The sequence below is a fragment of the Rhamphochromis longiceps genome, linkage group LG11 (genome assembly GCF_057381845.1).
Source record: "Rhamphochromis longiceps isolate RC_006_pf linkage group LG11, R_longiceps_female_GT1.1, whole genome shotgun sequence".
NCBI classification, from domain to species: Eukaryota; Metazoa; Chordata; class Actinopteri; order Cichliformes; family Cichlidae; genus Rhamphochromis; species Rhamphochromis longiceps.
In genome coordinates this window covers 14,285,061-14,305,641 of record NC_140567.1, presented here as the reverse complement: position 1 = coordinate 14,305,641, position 20,581 = coordinate 14,285,061, and the positions used below count along the sequence as shown (strand labels likewise).

The 20,581-nt window shown below is 41.2% G+C and overlaps 1 protein-coding gene across 6 annotated transcripts in view; it reads left to right on the top strand.

Moving 5' to 3' along the window:
• ulk4 (unc-51 like kinase 4) overlaps positions 1–20,581 on the top strand; it is a 103,066-nt gene that overhangs the window by 76,457 nt on the left and 6,028 nt on the right. For 3 of the 6 annotated variants that reach the window (XM_085422413.1, XM_085422412.1, XM_085422416.1), the window contains 4 exons: positions 3,800–3,966; positions 5,749–5,850; positions 8,582–8,776; positions 18,092–18,180. In XM_085422413.1, coding sequence (XP_085278539.1) covers positions 3,800–3,966; positions 5,749–5,850; positions 8,582–8,776; positions 18,092–18,180 — 553 coding nt within the window. Of the gene's footprint in view, positions 1–3,799; positions 3,967–5,748; positions 5,851–8,581; positions 8,777–18,091; positions 18,181–20,581 lie in introns of those variants that run through there. The other 3 variants (XM_085422415.1, XM_085422414.1, XR_014913744.1) reach the window with 3 other exon arrangements.

Genomic DNA, 20,581 nt, shown 5'->3' with positions numbered 1-20,581 from the left:
GGATTATAAGGCGCACTGTCAATTTTTGTGAAAATTAAAGGATTTTAAGTGCGCCTTTTTGTGCCGAAAATACGATAGATGTTTGTGTGGTATACTATACTATTATACACCACATTCTATAAGCAGAAAAACATTGTCTTATAGTTAGGTCCATATATATATATTTGGACACGTTTTGTTTTTCTACCTGTTTACAGAAACATATTTATAGTTATATAATGACCTTAACAGAAGTTATATAAGTGGACATAATGTGTAGACCAGGGCTGCCCAATCCCAGTCCTCGAGAGCTACTATCCTGCAGCTTTTAGATGCATCCCTACTCCAACACAGCTGAATCAAATGTTTGATTACCTCTTCAGCATGCCATCGTGTTTGGCAAAGGCCTGATAACAAGCCATTCATTTGATTCGGGTGTGTGGGAACAAGGATGCATCTAAAAGCTGCAGGACGGTAGCTCTCGAGGACCGGGATTGGGCACCCCTGGTGTAGACTCTGAGCTTTCATTTGAGGCTGTCTTCATTTAAATTTGAGGAAGGGTTTAGAAGTTTCAGCCGCCCATTTTTTAAAAGGACCACAAGTAATTGGCCATGAAATGGCTTTGACTCAAAGGCAATTTCATGGGCAGGTGTGGGCAATTCCTTCATTATGTCATTACCAATTAAGCAGATAAAAGAAGTTGATTTGAGGTGTGGTGCTTGCATTTTGGAAGATTTTGCTGTGAACAGACAATATGTGGTTGAAACAAGGATCACTTGTTTCACCTGCATGGAAAGCAGGTGAAACAAGTGATCCTTACGCTGCAGAAACAGAAGAAAACCACCATTATCCGTGGTGAAGAGAGCCCTTCACAACAGCCAACCAGGTGAACAACACTTTCCAGGAGGCAGGCATATCAATATCCAGGTCTATAATAAAGAGAAGACTGCATGAAAGTAAATACAGAGGGTTCATTGCAAGATGCAAGCCACTCATAAGCCTAAAGAATAGAAAGGGTATACTGCAATTTGCAAAAAAAAAAAATCAAAAAAAGGCAGCACAGGTCTGGAAAAACATCCTTTGGACCGATGAAACCAAGAACAACCTCTTCCAGAATGAAAAGGAGGAAACCCAGCAGCTGGTGATGTCCATGAGTTCAAGACTTCAGGCTGTCATTGGGTTTTCAAACAAGTATTAGAAATGATTGATTTTACTAATGGTTTTACTAGTGAAAGATTTTATTTTCAGTTCTTTGTCCAATTACTTTTGAGCCCCTAAAAAGAATGGATTGTGTTAAAGTTGCCTCTGCACGAAGACTGTAGGTGCTACCATTACTTTTTTTCTCAGTTTAATTTTAATGTGAATTTTGACACAAGAACATAACTTTATAACAAAGAACAGATGTGTTGCTTGGAAGAGCCAGCTGTAGGACTCAGGATGACTGAGGATAAGGGCTGAACAGATGGAGTGAAGGGCAGGCGATGGTGGAAGCATGGTTGGTTGGATGGACAAGAAGCAGCGAGCCATAGCAGAAGCAGTGTTAAGTAGGAGTGAAGGTTTGTCTTTAAGGGTTAGGGTTAAATATGCAAACTATTGCATCCCATATGTTTTTCTTAACACCTTCTCTTGACCTTGACGTAAAATGTCATAAGGCCCCCAGGAAAGAAGAGGAATCTATGAAACCATAACCATTTGTAAACGCTTAGGCTTTATAAATATGCATCAATGGCAGATGCGGCTCATTAGACTTGTACAATGTGGAGAAAGTTTTGGACCATTCCTCCTACAAAACTGTTTTAGTTTATCCATATTTCTAGGATGTTTTCAATGAACAGCTCTTTCCTCATCATGCCATAACATCTCACTTTTTAAGGTCAGCACTCTGACTTGGCCATCCCAAAACATGAATTTTCATTCTCTTTCATCCATTCTGTTGTTTATTTACTAGTGTGATTTGGGTCAGTGTCTTCTTGTATCACCCAGGCTCTCCTAAACTTCAGGTCATGAACTGTTGCCCTGAATTGTGCTTTTAAAAGTTCAAGATACAATTTTGAATTAATCAGTCCCTCCATCAGGCCCCGAGGCCAAACATAGCTATGTGGATTTTTGCCAGAAAGTTCCAATTTTGTCTCATCTGTCCATGAAATATTTGTCCCACAAGCAAACCGGAAATGTGCTGCTTTATTTATTTATTGTTGGACAGCTTTTGTGACCTTCCATTAACACCATTCCTAGTCAGTGTTTTTCATTGACACACAACACAAAGATTTAGCAAGGTGTAAAGCTTTCTGCGGGTGTTTTACTGTCAGTCAGTAGTTGCGGTATTGGTGTGATATTTACAGATTGTCCATTTACTCAGTTTGTAGACAGCTTGTTTCAGTGCCAGCTGATGCATACCTTTGCATATGCTTTTGTAACTTTTCCACCTTTGTCCACCCTTAAAAAGCTTCTGTTAAAGTCATTTTAGTGTAATTAAGGAATAATTTCTGTCTTTTTTAAAAAGAGCACACTTGGTGAGTAGTAATAATCAGCAAGTATCAGCAGCATAATACACAAAAACTATCTAAGTGGGACTGTGTTGTCAAGTTGCATTAACAGGACAAGTCTTTTTTGATTGAACAGTCAAAAGTAGAGCAGCTTGTCTAATTAATTATGAGATTGTTTGACAGTGTAACAGTACATCTCGCTGACAGCAGGCAAACTTAATGGCTTTCTAGTGTCTGCAGTGTTGCACTTTCACTCTCAAAAATAAACACACGACATCCACAGTCTAAATAAAGATCTGTTGGAAGACGAAAACAAAACTGGGTGTATTTTCCCTAGTGAAGACTATGATTTAATACACATGGTTATATAACTAAGTTTTTGTGCACAGAAGTAGAAATGAAGGACAAATCTGGGCGTATTGATTGTCTAGGTATTGTTATATTTATGGGCACTGCATGTGTCATGTCTTCACTGTGACTATCCTCTGTGTCACTTTAAATTTAATAGTGATATAACATGGGTTTGCACTTTAGTAGGTGCTATTCATACCTTTGCAAGAGGTAACAACCTCATGTTGTACATTGGACAGTTATGTAGGGAGAGACTGAGTGAGGTGAGAGAACAGACAAAAACAATAAGAATGAGTTTTTGGATGAGTATGTAGTGAGTTGCCTTGTTGCCTCTGCTGCCCTTATGTACTTTCTCATTAAGGGACTGTAACCCTGCACAGTTCAGTGTCGTATTCAAACAATTTCCTCTGATGTGCAGCTTGGTAATAACAAAATGTTAATTGAATTAAGCTTGCATATAGGCAATCAATCTGCTCTGTAGCTGAATCAGAGCCTGAAGTTACAGATATTTATTGGTATAGTCTAATTTGTTTCCAGCTAGAGAAACATTTTTGGTTCACATGAACTTAAAGATGTTCTTGTGAATGTAATAATGTAATTGTGGTAATGTGCGCGAATTGCCTGAATTGCTTTTTGTTTCTCTTTGTTTAATAAAATGTATCGTGAACACAGGGCCTCAAAAAGACAAACATCTAATATATAGATCATTATAACATATAGAATATATTAACTGATACAATTTGTATTAAACTGGTTAACGATTTTTGGCAGTTAAAGTGACAAAGCCGTCCTTAATTAGGTTCTCTTACATTATTATCCTTATTTTTTTATGTTCACGGCTTAATAGGTTAACAATTTATATAGGCTGACAAGTTCCCAGAATGCACTGGGCATATGCAAAGCTCTGCAAAAATACAAGTTACCAAGAAAACTAAGAAATCATAGTTCAGATACAATCTTCTCCACTTTTCTTGAATACACAGGGCTTATTGAGGTGGTGGTTTGCACCCTCTCAGAAGCTGCGCTTGCTCATCTAGATAGAGAGGAGCATGCTGGAAGGAAGGTCGGCCACGTTGTACTACAAGCTCTGTTGGAACTGCTTCACAACGTCCTTAAGCAAACATCAGTTGTTGTCCGCTCTGCCCTGCAGGTATGAACACTCAGACACACCTGATGAACACAAACTTTACAGCTGACTGATGTCCCTTTGTGATTTCATCATGGTCCTCAAAGATGCACAGAGAGCAAACAAGAACTGCCATGTCTGAAAGATCATCGCTAGTGATGTGAGCTGGTTCTCCACCTACAACCCAGCAGTTTTCAGTTAAAGAGTCACACCGGAAGAGATCCAGTGCGCACACTGCAGAGGTGCAAGTGCAAGAGGAAATAACAGGAGTTTAACTGAAATAGCAGCCAAACTAGAAACTGTGTGAGCATACCAGAGAAGGAGATCATGAAAGGGAGATCATTCAAATTTAAATCAAGTGTGTTTTTTGATATTTTTATGGGCCCATTCCCCTAAAAGAAACTTAAAGAAAACTAAATATTAAGGAATCCAGGCATAATTTCAGTATCACACACTTTCAAAACGCTCAACGGTCCTTGCAAAGACATCCTTAAAGAGCCACAAGCCTTAATTTAGAAAATAATACTAAATTATTGTTATTTGTTAGGTTTTTTTGGCTTCATCTTGTGAAATTGGTCATTTTAGGCTCATGTATGTCCTACAGTGATTCACCACTTTTTGCCAACTTCATCTTTGGTGAGTGCAGATTCACCAACAGAATCACAAAGTGTACTTCCTCAAAATGTTGCCCTTGTATCACGTCCCTGAAGGCATGTGTCTGTGTGTGTTTGAGTGTGTGTGCCCCTTGAAGTATACAGTGAAAGCTAGCAGGTTTAAGCAACTGCAATATTGAAGTTGTGGACTCAGGAGAAAGGGTATGAAGTCCTGAATCCCTGGGACGCGCACACACACACACACACACACACACAAGCATGCACAGAGGGGCCTGTCTGGCTATGTCCCTGCGGCCTCATTATCACCGCTGGCTTTGTCCTTAGCTTGCCTCACTACATACACATCCACGCGCACACACTCACACTCTCGGATTGGCACACACACATCAGCCCCCATCTCCCCATAGTGTGCACCCCAGCCCAGCACATACATATTAATGCCCGGACAGGGGGTGGGGGGACTAAAGTGAAGGCAGGGTGAAAGACTGGGTGAAAGAGAGGACAGAAAAAAGAGAAGGATGGGTGGAGAGATAGGAGAGACTGAGATGGAAAAGGCAACAAGCAGAATCTGCAGCGGAAATCAATTCTGTGAGAAATGCAAAGCTCATTAAAAAGAAAACTTCAGCCCAAACCAAATTTATTTGGGTAATAAGGTCTGATAAGGAGAAAGGACGTGACTAGACCGTTTTTCTCAAAATATTACTCAGTTGGTCAAGAGGGAGCATGTCAGAGATTATATACAGTACACTACAGAAGGAAAAAATAGGACAAGCGTAGCAGAGACTTTGGGAAAGAGACAAAATATGTGCTGTTATTAGCCCATCACTAATTGGCCTGAAGTTCCACTACAGGCAGGAAGTAAAGTAAAATAAGCCAAAGTAAGTCACAGAGGTGCTAATAATGAGGGGCAAAAGAGATGATGCCTTAAGAATGAGATGCAAAAATAACTTTGTGGCAAAAAAATGTTCAGCTTATGTTATCCTGAGAACTTAAAGAAGGTTTAGAATAACACAATATGTAGAAAAAAAACAATTCCCTGTCTTCATCTATCAGGGTGTCTTTCTGTGTATGTCTCAGTTTGTCAGAATAAGTCTTGGCAGGTCCCTGGATCCATCGTTATTGACTGTCAAATCTCTATAAATGATTTAATGTGTGTGTGTGTGTATGTGCGCGTCTTTGCACGTGTGTATAGAGCCAGAGGCTATCTTGTCCAGCAGCAGAGACGGAGGCAGCAGAGAAGCTGCTCCGAGCCAACAGACCCCTGAGCCAACTCAGCACACACCTCATTCACATGGTGAGACCAACACTCACAGATCCTGTGCATGTCTGCGCATGTAAATGTGTTGTATGCATATATATTTTTTATGGTTGTTTCTGTTTGCATGTTTATATACATGTAAATATATGCTGGATACAGTGGCAAATATTGTGTTCTTGTACATAGTGCATTTAAAAAATGTATGTTTTTTAAATGCACTATGTTGTGCAGAGCTGATGCTCAGGTGGATAGGGCACATATCACCTGGGCTAAAGCAGCTTCCTGCTTGTATCCAGGCCAACCAGCCCTGGGTTCCAGTGTTAACACATGTCCATCTCTATTATGCTACCTGAATTAGATAAAAGTGCCAGTAACCAAAACATTAGTGACCTTTACAGCTCAAAGTAGGTTATTCTTTAGTTATACACTAGGTCTCCAAATAAATCCATTAAGATCAGCAAAATAATCAGCTGCATCTGCATCTTGACTAAATATTTCTAGAGAAATATCTCACTGCACCACACTGTATGTGTTTCTTTGTTATTGTAGGAGTTAACTGGACAGTTGAAAATGTGTGCATGGACCATCTAATTCCTTCAATTAGAAAAGCTGTGTGCTTCGTGAATATTGTGTGTCTATTTAAAACTGATGATTGTCTACGTTTACTGAAGTAATTGGTTTGCAGTTATTACAGTTATTAATCCCAGGCATGTGCAGTGTCTGCTGGTACTAACACAGAACCTGATGAAGTCTAAAAACAGAAAGATAAGCATTGCAACAGTGTTGGCCTTTTGTTATCTCTGCAGCCAGTCAAACATCCATACCCACTGACACTAAACACAAATAAAATTGTGATTAACGATATGGCGCCTTGCAATGAGATCGCACCAGCTGGAATGCTCATCAACATGTTGATGTTCTTGCCCCTGAGTATTTAGTAGTCATTAGTACATTATTATATGAGTACTCGGTACTTAGGCCAAAAAGAGAGGGTACTATGAGGCAGCACACTTCTGGGAAGTCTACGCCAGAGAGATGAAAGAGGAGGAGACTGTGGGGGATTTTAAAAAAAAAAAGAAGTCTCCAGGGATGGAAACAGACACTACACTTGACACATCGAGTGTTGTTTGGAAAAGTAGGCTGACCGAGCAGCTGACACACCCCCAGCCTTTGCATATATCGATAGATAGATAGATAGATAGATAGATAGATAGATAGATAGATAGATAGATTGGAATCAAATGTAAAATTGAGAAGTAAAGGTATGAAATTCTCCTTGGACTCTGGCCACATTGTTATTAGTCTCATTGTGTATTCTCCCATTTAGTATCTTTTGGTTGTTGTTGTACTTTCAAACTGACAATGACAGAGGATACAGACAGGATACTTTTTTTTTTAACAATGATTTATTGATTTTTTTGGAACAACACAAACAGCAACAAATCAGCACAACAAATACAAATAAGAAAAAGAGAAGAAAAAAAAAAACAAATACAGGTACATGAGTTACAGATGTACATGTCTGGGTCAAAATATGTACAGTGTTTCACATTTGAAGTCAAGGGAAAGAAAAAAGGAAAAAAGTGGGGGAGAGAAAAAAAATACAGACATTAATTATTGTGTTTAAAAACAAAATGTGATCCCCCTTTATGTAATAGCACAGCAAGGTCACGAGGTTGGTGATCAAGCAAAGGCCGCCATATCCTACAGAATGCATCACAATTGCCCTTTATGATGGCACTAAGGCGCTCCATTGGCAGCACCTTGAACATGTCTCTGTACCATTGTGTAACAGTGGGGGGCTGTCTCTGAATCCATTGAAACAGTACACATTGCCTCGCTAAATGTACCTAACAAAAGCATCTGTACAGAAGACAGAGAAAGGCCTTCTATAGATAGACCCAGAACGAACAGCACAGGGTTCAGTGGGATCGTCTGGTGAAAGATTGAGCGAAGCTCTATAGCAATACTTTTCCAAAATCTAGTAATTAAAGGACATTGCCATATGCCATATCCGTATTGCACTTTACACAAAATGGAGAAATCTGAGTGATGAATTTTATTTAGAAACTCTGGCGTACGCTGCAGTCTATGTAAGATTCTGTAATGGCTTTCCTGGAGTCTGTTACAGGAAAACAATTTCTTGGCAGATCTAAAAGTTTTGGACCATGCTTCTGCACTAAGCTGAACTTCGAGGTCGGTTTCCCACCAAACCCTGGCCTTATCAGTGGTTACAAAATTCAAAGACAATAATTTCCCATAACAAAGAGCGATAAATTTCTTTTTTGTGATTATTTCCTCATTAAATTTAAGAAGAAAGCTTTCAATAGGATTCAAAACAGGTTGATTGGCTGGAAATTTAAGGGAATTTACAAAATGCCTTACTTGCAGGAACCCAAAGAAGTGTTTCTGTGGTAAATTATATTTAATTTGAATTTGATTAAAGGCCATAAAACTACCCCTTTCAAACAGATCGCAAATAAATCTTATATTTTTAGAACGCCAATCATCAAATATACTAATGCCAATACCTGGAAGGACAGCTTTATTCCTAATTAGAGGCTGTAGACAGGATACTTTTATGTTTTGTTGACTGCCAATTTTACTTGGATTCAAAAGGTACCTGGGTGCCATTACTGATTCTACAGAGTTTAAGATCCAGTACACATAGTAAAAAACTTGATGCAGAACCTGAGTATCCAAAATAGAAACATGTTCTCTTATACTTTAATCTCTGCATGTATTCACTGATTATCTGTCCATGCAGCTGTCTGCTGAGAACCAGGAAATCTGGGAGGAGTCTGTTCATTGTCTGTCACTGCTGGTCCAACTTTACTGTGGAGAGGGTCCTGACTCCCTGTCGCCTTCCTGCTTACAAAGCTTCTCGCATGTGCTGCGCACTCGCATGCACACTGAGACGCCCCGAACACAACGTACAGCTCTTAAAATTATTAAACGACTAGTAAGTAAACATCCACACAGACGGACAATCTGAAAAGCTTAACTGAACACACTGACATTTTCACATACACACGCTCATCAGAGCTCATGAACATTTTTTTGGACGTATATTTTGTGTTCCATTTGTGTTGAACCTTGGTTCTATATTGGTAATTTGAGCGCCCTGCAGATTTAACATATTGGAATTATAGACACATACATATATGTGTATAAATTATACAAACACAAGAGTCAGTTCAACTGTGCTGCTGTTCTGAAAAAAACGTGTACTTACAAACGAGACTGACAGAGAGAGCAAGGCAGAGAGGGAAAAAATTTTGGTTTTCTATCTGCCTCTCACTCTGTTCAAGTATCTGTCCAATTTTGTCTCACAGTCAGAATGATTTGTACTACAGACCAAAGCTAGCCTGTAGTACAGTGTACTGCAGTAAAACACATTGAAATTTAGTAAGGCTAAGGCTCCCCAGACAAAACAGAAACATTATTTTAATCTGGTAGCAGTGGGAAGGACTGAGCAGCTGCGGCTGGCATTCAGGATTTAACAAGGCGACAGTTTCTTAACCCTGACAAACAATAGCAACATTTTATGTGTCTAAAACAATTTAATATTAATAGGAACATGCTGTGAATTGAGTGAAAATGTTGGCCCACCTACTGATTCATTTGAATTTAAAACCTTGTTAAAATGTTAACTAAACTGCCAGTAAAATATTGTCTGACTAAGGCAGTTAGTTGTGCAGTAGTTAGATATTTGGTAGACATCTTACATGCTTTGCTAGCAAATGAGTTCACATTGAATGTTTTTGTGTTAAAAGATTTAAGCCCAGTGCCAGCCCTCGTGGCCAAGTAGTTTACGGTTCATGTGACATAGCCGCAACCCGGGTTTGATTACTTTCTCAGTTCAACCTCACCTATTGTCTTCACCCTGCCAGGTGGGTGGACGGTGTGGACACCCAAGTTTGTGAATGCAATAACTTGAGAACGAAGTAATGGAGCACTTTCAGATTGATACCATAAGTGCATCTACTAAAAATCTCTGACAAGTTGGAATCTCAGTGACTTTGAACTCGAGGTCAGGGGTCAGAGGTCAAGTGTTCTGAAAATCTTCTGAATGTGAAACAACGTAGGAGTTTCAAATTGACACCTTAGGTGTATCTACTAGGAGGCTGAGGGCTATCACTGACTGCCATCGTTATTTTTAAACCATGATGTCAGCGTTATTTGGACATTAATTGCGTTGTTCTAGTTGTCGAAACTTAACCATACTTAAGAATAAGTTAAGTGTGTTGATATTGGATTTTTTGTGCGCCCCAGGGCAGCTGTGGCTACAATGTAGCTTGCCATTGCCAGTGTGTGAATGTGTGTGTGAATGGGTGAATGACTGAATGTAGTGTAAAGCGCTTTGGGGTCCTATGGACTAGAAAAGCGCTATACAAATGCAGGCCATTTACCATTTAATCAATCTGGTCTCTGAATGTAACCCACTGAATTTAATTTAATTTAATTTACTGAATACATGTCTTTTTAGAGATTACTGCTAAAAAAAGAGGCAGGGTTGGTGAGTCGGTCCAGTAAAAATGAATTTTAGGAAATCAACATGAAGTTAGAAAAAATAGCTGATTGTTCAGCAGACCCCTATGAATTATGTAAAATGCATTTGTAATGTTTTGGCTTGGCCGCAGGGTCATGAGATTCTGCATGTGGGATACAAGGTCAGCTGTCACCCTGAGATCACATGATCTGACTGAAGGCTGTGCCTGGAAGCTACCGTGTGTGTGTGTGTGTGTGTGTGTATGTGTGTGTGTGTGTGTGTGTGTGTGTGTGTGAGAGGCAGTGTTTGCGTGTACTCGTATATTTTTGATTCCTCTTACTAATTATTTCTAGCCACCTGAACCACCCACACACACAAACTGTCACACATGAGCTCTTAGACGTATCTCTTCCTCTTTCTGTCTGTCTGTCACACCACATTTGTCCTCATGTGAAAACTCCCTTATTACTCCCCGTGCTAGTCAACAAAGTAACATCTGTGTGTGTCTTCTCTGTCCTGATCACCACCCTGGGCAACAAACACACATCACAGCAGTTACTTTCAACTATGTAGCAAATGAGAATATGTAGCTAGTGGATGAGTCACCAAGCAGCATCCCGCACGGAGTGAGCAGCAGAACTCATTTATTTGCTTAGAAAAAGCCTCTGCGTGCATTTGGTCATTTCACTCATTACAACAGTTAATTTAAAAGATTTCATTTTTAAAGGTTTGGCTCTCTCTCTCTGAGTGCTTGTTCTAGTTCTCCCTCTCTCTTGCTCGCTATCTCTCGCTCGCTCTCGCTCTCTCATTCTCTCTTTATAGAGTGCTTAACAAAATTATTAGACCACCTGTCACAAAAGAAGAAATCTGTGAAAAACTTGATTAAAAATTACTGAGTTAACTGAACTGGATCTGCATTTTTATACCTAATATCGAGCCGGTACATTGGACTTCTCTGAACAGTCAGAAATTAAAGCATGACATTAAACAACTAAAACTAATTTTTCTGTTCAGGTATCCAAGTAAATAATTGTTGTTTGGCATTTTAATCAAAATATAATAATATGATTAATTATTGTTTTTCTAATTTGTAAAACTGTAAATTAAAAACAATTCATATTTGTAATATACATATAATTATATTTTAAAATTAGAAATATCATTTTGATTAAAGAGTGTAGACATACTGGTGGATTAACCATTACAAAAACATAAAACATGATACTGGTAATTATCCTTACTGTTCATTTAGAGCAGCTGTAGCATAAACCTTACATTGGGACGTGGTCTAATTAATCTGTTAAGCACTGTATGTATCATAGACAGTTAGTTCAAATGTATCAAAACATATCCATCACCCACAACATGCTTTTATACAGAAGACTCATATTCTCTTTCAAACACACATTTACACCCTCAGACAAGTGTCTGCCCTTCAGAAAAAAGCTTTTTAATTATTTTTCATTGATTTCAGGGCTCTGATAATCTCTATCAAAGATCCTGCTAATAGCTTGGAAACTACAAGGGAGAGGAAATGAAGAATGTATCATGTTGGATTTACTACAATTTTCAACTTGTCTGTCTTTCATATTTGAGTAACAACTTGCAAAGACCTACAGAAAAACAAAATGCTAATTAGATTTAAAACAATACGTTTTTGAAAATAATAGGCATTTATTATCTTTTTAAAATAATATAATTTCTCAGAGTTATTGGTCTTCCTCTGGCCTCTCAGTTTATCATGTTCAGTCCCTGATATGAAAAATATCTTTAACAAACTCAGTTCACACAAAACCTCTTTTAATCAACTTAACTGTAATTTAACTTTTTCAGCAGCTATAACGTTCACTGATCTGATATTTGGATATTTGCATATGGATATGTAAGCCGTGGTTGACATTGTCCTGTTTTTTCACTTGTGTCCTGAAGCTTTGTCCTCTCTCACCTCCAGAGGCTGAAATGTCTCAGCACACAGTCTCAAAAATGTCAAAGCACATTATGTCCAATTATTGTAACCTTTTACGGTGCTCAAGCCAAAAACATGAACCTTTATTTATCTTTTAGTCCCTGTTTGTTTCCAGCTTAGTTCGACACCCATTAGAATTTCCTTGGAAGCTGATGATTTCATCATGACCTATTTTCAGTGGGAAAACTTTGTGGGATTTCCTTTACCTTTAGGATTGATTTCATCAAGATAATTTCCCCTGTCATCAGTGCCAGAGAATTACTAAGCAGATGGGAAAAGTTTTGTGAGTTATGTTTCAAGCCTTGCTTTTGACTCCAAGATAATTCTCGAGATTTTTTTAGGTTAGAAGCTCTGCATTTTTAGACCTGAGTATTTAAAATAACTGTAAAACAAAAAAATCATTCCTCACTAGACTCTTACTCAAACGCACACACATACAGATCACAGCAGTGTCTATATCTGTGCATGTCTCTCTTTCTTCCTCTGTCTGATCTCAGGTACGTTTTTCCTTGTTTGAACTGACTGTTGAGACAGCCCTGCTGTCTTTCTGAAAGGCCACACGTCTGCCTGTCCTCTGCTGTCTGCCTTGAACGCCTCTCAAATCACTTTAAGATCAGTATTATTGAGTTAGGGTTGGTTGGCTAGAGATGGAGACACATGGAGGATAAGGAGGTGGGGGGTGGGGGCATCTGGAAAGCAAGGATGAAGGTTTGGTAAGTAGGTATGTTTACGTGTGGTTTCCATGCACACATAAATAGCCCCTAATCATGATGGGAAATTCAAAACTATGTGTTTGTGAAAACATGAAGTGCAATTCACAGTTTCACTTACAGCTTTTCACTTCAAGCTTCCTCCAGATAAAAAATTCAGTCAATCCCCCCACCTGCTAATGCCTCTCAGAAGAAAGAATTTGTTGGGATCCTTTTTGTTAATATTCAGAAAGACAACTTCCTGTTGAAGAAGTAACTTTACCATGAGAAGTTGAATTTTTTTCTTCTGTTTTTCAAAAGAGAAAAAGAGAAGAAACATAGAAACAGTTGACATTAGAGGGAGTTCCCTCCTGTCTCCATATTCCTGTCAGACTGTCCAGTTTCTAGCATCATGTGCCCCACCGCAGCCCCCTCTTTGTCTCCTCCTAACCCCGTTTCTTAGCAACGAGCATGCTGTGCCGCCACAGAGACACAGGTGATGATGTCACTGGAGATCAGAGAAAACGCATCCAACAAATAGACAGGCACATATGCACTCACACATTAAACATCTGAAGAGACATACGCCGAGGCATTTTTTATTCTTACAATACCGTTTTTGTAACACAAACTTTTTCAGCAGTATGAAATCAGACCTTAACCTAGCTTTGTGTTAAAACGGCGAGAACTATTCTGTGTGATCAGTGAACACACCCTCACACAAGCCTGGGGTCCAGGTGTTCCTGGGAGGGTGAGGAGCCTAGACATGGTGTGAAGAGACATGTCAGGACAGGAGTAAAAACAGAGGAAAGACAAAGAGCAGAGATAAATAATGTAGTCTGAGAATTCAGTGAGGGGAAAAAAGAGATATGCTTGTAAGCTGATGCTTTAACCTAGTTTAATGTACTGTAGCAGAATAATTAAATAGATTTATACATCAGTAGAATTATGAGTAATATTAATACCAATAAGAAGAGTGGTCCTATGAAGAATGCAGCCACAGTTCTGTTTTAAATATGGCTTTAGACAAATCAAGTCACTTATTTGTTTCTGTGATCCATTAGGATCCCACCAGCTTCAGCTCTAAGCATAGATACTATTCCTGGCGTCATCCATACATTCATATGCATGTGTGGACTTAAACGAACCCACTCTTCTTAAATCATTGAAGTTCATAGAAACCTTACAATAGGACATTAAAACAAAATGCAATGATGAAATTTCCAATGATCCAAAGAACATTCATTCTTTAATGTCACTTCAATTACAGCCTTGAGGAAAATGAAGTTCATCTCAAGGAGTTGGATGCTTTGGAGCAAAGGCATATATATGTATGTATATATAAAAAACACCCAGCACGCCCCTGCGGGTGGTTTATCCTTCAAGCTCAGGTCCTCTACCAGAGGCCTGGGAGCTTGAGGGTCCTGCGCAGTATCTTAGCTGTTCCCAGGACTGCGCTCTTCTAGACAGAGATCTCCGATGTTATTCCCGGGATCTGCTGGAGCCACTCGCCTAGCTTGGGAGTCACCGCACCTAGTGCTCCGATTACCACGGGGACCACCGTTACCTTCACCCTCCACATCCTCTCGAGCTCTTCTCTGAGCCCTTGGTATTTCTCCAGCTTCTCATGTTCCTTCTTCCTGATATTGCTGTCATTCGGAACCGCTACATCGATCACTACAGCCGTCTTCTTCTGTTTGTCTACCACTACTATGTCCGGTTGGTTAGCCACCACCATTTTGTCCGTCTGTATCTGGAAGTCCCACAGGATCTTAGCTCGGTCATTCTCCACCACCCTTGGGGGCATCTCCCATTTTGACCTCGGGACTTCCAGGTTATACTCGGCACAGATGTTCCTGTACACTATGCCGGCCACTTGGTTATGGCGTTCCATGTATGCCTTGCCTGCTAGCATCTTGCACCCTGCTGTTATGTGCTGGATTGTCTCTGGGGCATCTTTACACAGCCTGCACCTGGGGTCTTGCCTGGTGTGATAGACCCCAGCCTCTATGGATCTTGTGCTCAGAGCTTGTTCTTGTGCTGCCATGATTAGTGCCTCTGTGCTGTCTTTCAGTCCAGCTTTGTCCAGCCACTGGTAGGATTTCTGGATATCAGCCACCTCCTCTATCTGCCGGTGGTACATACCGTGCAGGGGCCTGTCCTTCCATGATGGTTCCTCGTCTCCCTTCTCTTTCTTGGGTTTCTGCTGCCTGAGGTATTCACTGAGCACTCGGTCAGTTGGGGCCATCTTCCCAATGTATTCTTGGATGTTCGTTGTCTCATCCTGGACTGTGGTGCTGACACTCACCAGTCCCCGGCCCCCTTCCTTCCGCTTAGCGTACAGCCTCAGGGTGCTGGACTTGGGGTGAAACCCTCCATGCATGGTAAGGAGCTTTCTTGTCTTTATGTCAGTGGCTTCTGTCTCCTCCTTTGGCCAGCCTATTACCCCAGCAGGGTACCTGATCACGGGCAGGGCGTACGTGTTGATGGCCCAGATCTTGTTCTTACCATTCAGCTGACTCCTCAGGACTTGCCTGACCCTCTGCAGGTACTTTGTGGTTGCAGCTTTTCTAGCGGCCTCTTCATGGTTCCCATTCGCCTGCGGGATCCCCAGGTACTTGTAACTGTCCTCTATGTCTGCAATGTTGCCATCTGGTAGTTCAATCCCCTCAGTTCTGACTACCTTCCCTCTCTTTGTTACCATCCGACTACACTTCTCCAGTCCGAACGACATTCCAATGTCATTGCTGTATAGCCTGGTAGTGTGGATCAGTGAATCGATGTCTCGTTCACTCTTGGCATACAGCTTGATGTCATCCATGTACAGGAGGTGGCTGACAACTGCTCCGTTCCGTAGTCGGTATCCGTAGCCAGTCTTGTTAATGATCTCACTGAGGGGGTTCAGGCCTATGCAGAACAGCAGTGGGGACAGAACATCTCCTTGGTGACTTGTGCTATGGGCTTGGAGTTGGCCTCTAGTGTTGTACGCCACATCCCCACATCCCCATTGAGTCCCTGATGAAGGCTCTTAGGGTCCCATTGATCTTGTACAATTCTAGGCATTCCAGTATCCAGCTGTGGGGCATTGAGTCATAGGCCTTCTTGTAATCAATCCAGGCAGTGCACAGGTTGGTCAGTCTGGTCTTGCAGTCTCGGCTGACTGTTCTGTCTACCAGTAGCTGGTGTTTTGCGCCTCTGGTATTCTTGCCAATTCCTTTCTGTGTCTCGCTCATGTATTGACCCATGTGCCTGTTCATCTTAGCTGACATGATGCCTGACAGGAGCTTCCATGTAGTACTGAGGCAGGTTATTGGTTGGTAGTTGGAGGGGACCGGTCCCTTCTTGGGGTCCTTGGGGATCAGGACCATCCGACCTTCGGTTAGCCATTCCGGGTGTCTCTCGTTAACTAGCAGCTGGTTCATTTGTGCTGCCAGACGCTCGTGGAGTGCAGTCAGCTTCTTTAGCCAGTAGGCGAGAACCATGTCGGGTCCTGGTGCTGTCCAACTCTTCATACTGGAGACCCTTTCTTGGATATCTGCCACTGTGATGGTTACTGGACCCTGTTCAGGGAGGTCGCTGTGGTCTGCCCTCAGAGCCACTGAGTCATTGCCGTTATGGGTTGCGTCCTTCTCCCATATGCTCTTCCAGTATTGCTCCGTCTCCAGCCTTGGTGGTGCTGTTCTCTTATTATTATTGTTCCCTTGCCACTGAGAGTACACCTTTGCTGGTTCTGTGGAGGACAGCTGGTTTATTCTCCTGCCTTCTATCTCTCTGGTGTACCTCCTCAAGCGGCTGGCCAAGGCTGTGAGTCTTTGCTTGGCAGTTTCCAAGGCCTCAGGTATGCACAGCTTGCTGTATTTCTTATGCACCTTCTTTGTCGCACCTTTCTGCACCTCCGTTAGTTGGCTAACCTCCCTCCGTGCTACTTTGATCTTGCCCTCTAGCCTCCTTCTCCATGGAGGGTACTGCCCCTTGTGGCTGTTCAACTTGTAGCCAAGCATCTCACTGATCACTGCTGCCGTATTGTAGATCAGCTTGTTAGTGTCGGTAATCGTGGTTGTAGGTATTGTCCGTAGTGCTGCATTAACATCATCTAGCAGACCTTCTGAGGGTACTTCACGTAATCTTGGTAACCGGCTATGGGGGATCCAGGTTTCAAGCTTGGCCATGATCCTATTTTTCAGGTAAGTTCCTCTCGCACTCAACGATCCTTCTCCTATCCTATTGGGGCTATGTACCCAATCTCGGGTGGGGGTGATGATATCTCCCCCCTGACCTGGCGTCCTGACTCCTCCTTGCCGTAGCATTTGTGTTGTACCTCGTCAATCTCTAGCTGTGAGAGCAGTCCCTTCTTTCGAATGTTGGAACACTGAGCTACTAGTTGTTTCGCCGTCATTGTGGATGTTGGGTATCGAAGAATCCATAGGTCCCTCATCCTATTCATGTAGCCCCTTCCGCCGGGGTTACTTGCGTAGTAGCATTCCAACAACGCCCTGTTTTCGTCTCTTGCCCACCGATGCCTTCTTGTTCCAGTAGCCCACTTTTCGTCAGGGTGCCCTGGTTCCTCAACACCTGACGCGGACCTTGTTGATCCGGGCGACGTCCGAGCCGGCATGCCTTCATATTTATCTGTCTCGCTCATGTCTGCGGTAGGCTTGCTTACCATAGGGGGTCTAGCCTTAGGACCCTTACTGGATACAGGCAGGAATCGATCCTGTGTTCCAAAGGCGTGTAGTCTAACCACTACGCTATCCAGCTGCTATATATATATATATATATATATATATATATATATGTATATGTATATATATATATATGTATATGTATATGTGTGTGTGTGTGTAATTAGTCAAACAGACCACAAAAAGAAACATTATATTAAGTATTCTTTTAAGGTCACAAGGGTTAAACAGAGAGCTGTGCCAGAACTGACTAAAGATTAAAGTTCACGTTTTCTCGGCTTTGAGTGATGTGCACATTTCACCACAAACTTAGTAAGGACCATAAGTAAAGAAGTCATCACTTCTTATTAAACTGTTCCAACAGCGTGTCCTGTAAAGTAACTCTCTGCTCTTATACATGCAGGCTGGGGTGAACATTTATTCAACCTGTGTCGCTCACTTTTTTCAGGTTCAGGCTACGGACAGGTCAGATTGGAGCGAATGTCCTGAGGGGGCGGAGCTAATGAGTCTACTGCACGATATGACCACATCCAACAGGTGCATGTTTCTGCTGTTTGTGTGTGTCTTTTAGAGGATCAGCTCATTATCCATCCCAGTAATTTGATATAACACAAAGGCATCAGCTGCTACCCGAATCAGGATTCCCCCACTTCCTGTGGGATCCTGAGATGATTCCAGGGATACATTTGTAAGAAAATGTCTGTGAACTTATTTGTATTACCATGATTTCTGCACTGTTCTTGTCTGATAGAAAGTTACTTACTAGATAATAACAGTATACTTAGTTTTAAGATATTTGCTGTCAAGTACACTAATTAAGGAGGTGAGACTGTAAGTATGGGTTGTTGAGGTGCCCCTCAAAATCTGCTCCACTAACAAAATATTGGTTGGTTTGAACTTCTGATAAAAGTATTACAGCAATACACAAATCTGTAAAAGACTACAGAAGCATTTTTGAAGATCTGGATGTTCATCTTTATACAATAAGATAAACTACAAATGGAGGAAACTTAAACATCAAATAAGATTGGTGTCAATAAAAAGCCATGAAAAAAGCCATATCGGCCAACAAAAAAAGAGCAAACATACTGGGAAACACCAGCGCCTAAAAATAATCTCAGTGGCACGTCCCACATTTCCAAAGAATCCCACTGATGTCTCACAGCACTTCAGAGATGTGAGCAGAGGAGACAAAAGTTTTAAATTAAATGAAACGTAATTATTTGTAAGGGAAAACAAGAAACTTAAACCAACAACAAAACCTCATCCCAGCTGTAAAGCACAGTGGAGCAAGCACCATGGTTTGGAGCTGTTTTTCTACATTATTTACTGGACACATTGTGGTCAGTAGAGAAACCAACTGAATTCAAAATTGTAAAAGAAGAAAACAAATAAATAAAAGCTTGACAGGGCTGGGTCATGTAACTTGAGAATGGTTCAAACAGCAATCATAAATCAGTTGAAGGGTTAAAAAAGAAGGATATTCAAGTTTTGAATGGAAACGTCAAAGTCCTGATCTTACACTGACTGATGATGTGACAGGACCTGAAACAGAGAGGTTCAGTTAATACATCCCATAATTATTAATGAACTGAAACTGTATTGTAGGATTGGTTTTCTCATTTTTGTGTAAGTCTCATAAAGAGCTACAGGAGACATCTGAGGTTTACCAAGTTTTAAAAAGTGAGCGATTATTTCATGTTTTCTACACTTGAAAGAGCACAAGATGATTCGTTTTATATCAGTCTATAACTGTGACTTACAGTGTTTAGACCATATGAGTAATAAAATGAGATCTGATCATTTTATTCCTAAAAAATTGTAATTGTATCAAATCTACAGTGGGGCAAAAAAGTATTTAGTCAGCCACCAATTGTGAAAGTTCCCCCACTTAAAATGATGACAGAGGTCAGTAATTTGCACCAGAGGTACACTCCAACTGTGAGAGACAGAATGTGAAAAAAAAAAAATCCATGAATCCACATGGTAGGATTTGTAAAGAATTTATTCGTAAATTAGGGTGGAAAATAAGTATTTGGTCACCTCAAACATGGAAAATCTCTGGCTCTCACAGACCTGTAACGTCTTCTGTAAGAAGCTTTTCTGTCCCCCACTCGTTACCTGTATGAATGGCACCTGTTTGAACTCATCATCTGTATAAAAGACACCTGTCCACAGCCTCAAACAGTCAGACTCCAAACTCCGGCCATGGCCAAGACCAAAGAGCTTTCGAAGGACACCAGGAAAAGTATTGTAGACCTGCACCAGACTGGGAAGAGTGAATCTACAATAGGCAAGCAGCTTGGTGTGAAAAAATCAACTGTGGGAGCAATCATCAGAAAATGGAAGACATGGAAGACCACTGATAATCTCCCTCGATCTGGGGCTCCACGCAAGATCTCATCCTGTGGGGTCAAAATGATCATGAGAACGGTGAGCAAAGATCCCAGAACCACACGGGGGGACCTGGTGAATGACCTGCAGAGAGCTGGGACCAAAGTAACAAAGGTCACCATCAGTAACACACTACAACGGCAGGGAATCAAATCCCGCAGTGCCAGACGTGTTCCGCTGCTGAAGCCAGTGCATGTCCAGGCCCGTCTGAAGTTTGCCAGAGAGCACATGGATGATACAGCAGAGGATTGGGAGAATGTCATGTGGTCAGATGAAACCAAAGTAGAACTTTTTGGTATAAACTCAACTCGTCGTGTTTGGAGGAAGAAGAATACTGAGTTGCATCCCAAGAACACCATACCTACTGTGAAGCATGGGGGTGGAAACATCATGCTATGGGGCTGTTTTTCTGCCAAGGGGACAGGACGACTGATCCGTGTTAAGGACAGAATGAATGGGGCCATGTATCGTGAGATTTTGAGCCAAAACCTCCTTCCATCAGTGAGAACTTTGAAGATGAAACGAGGCTGGGTCTTCCAACATG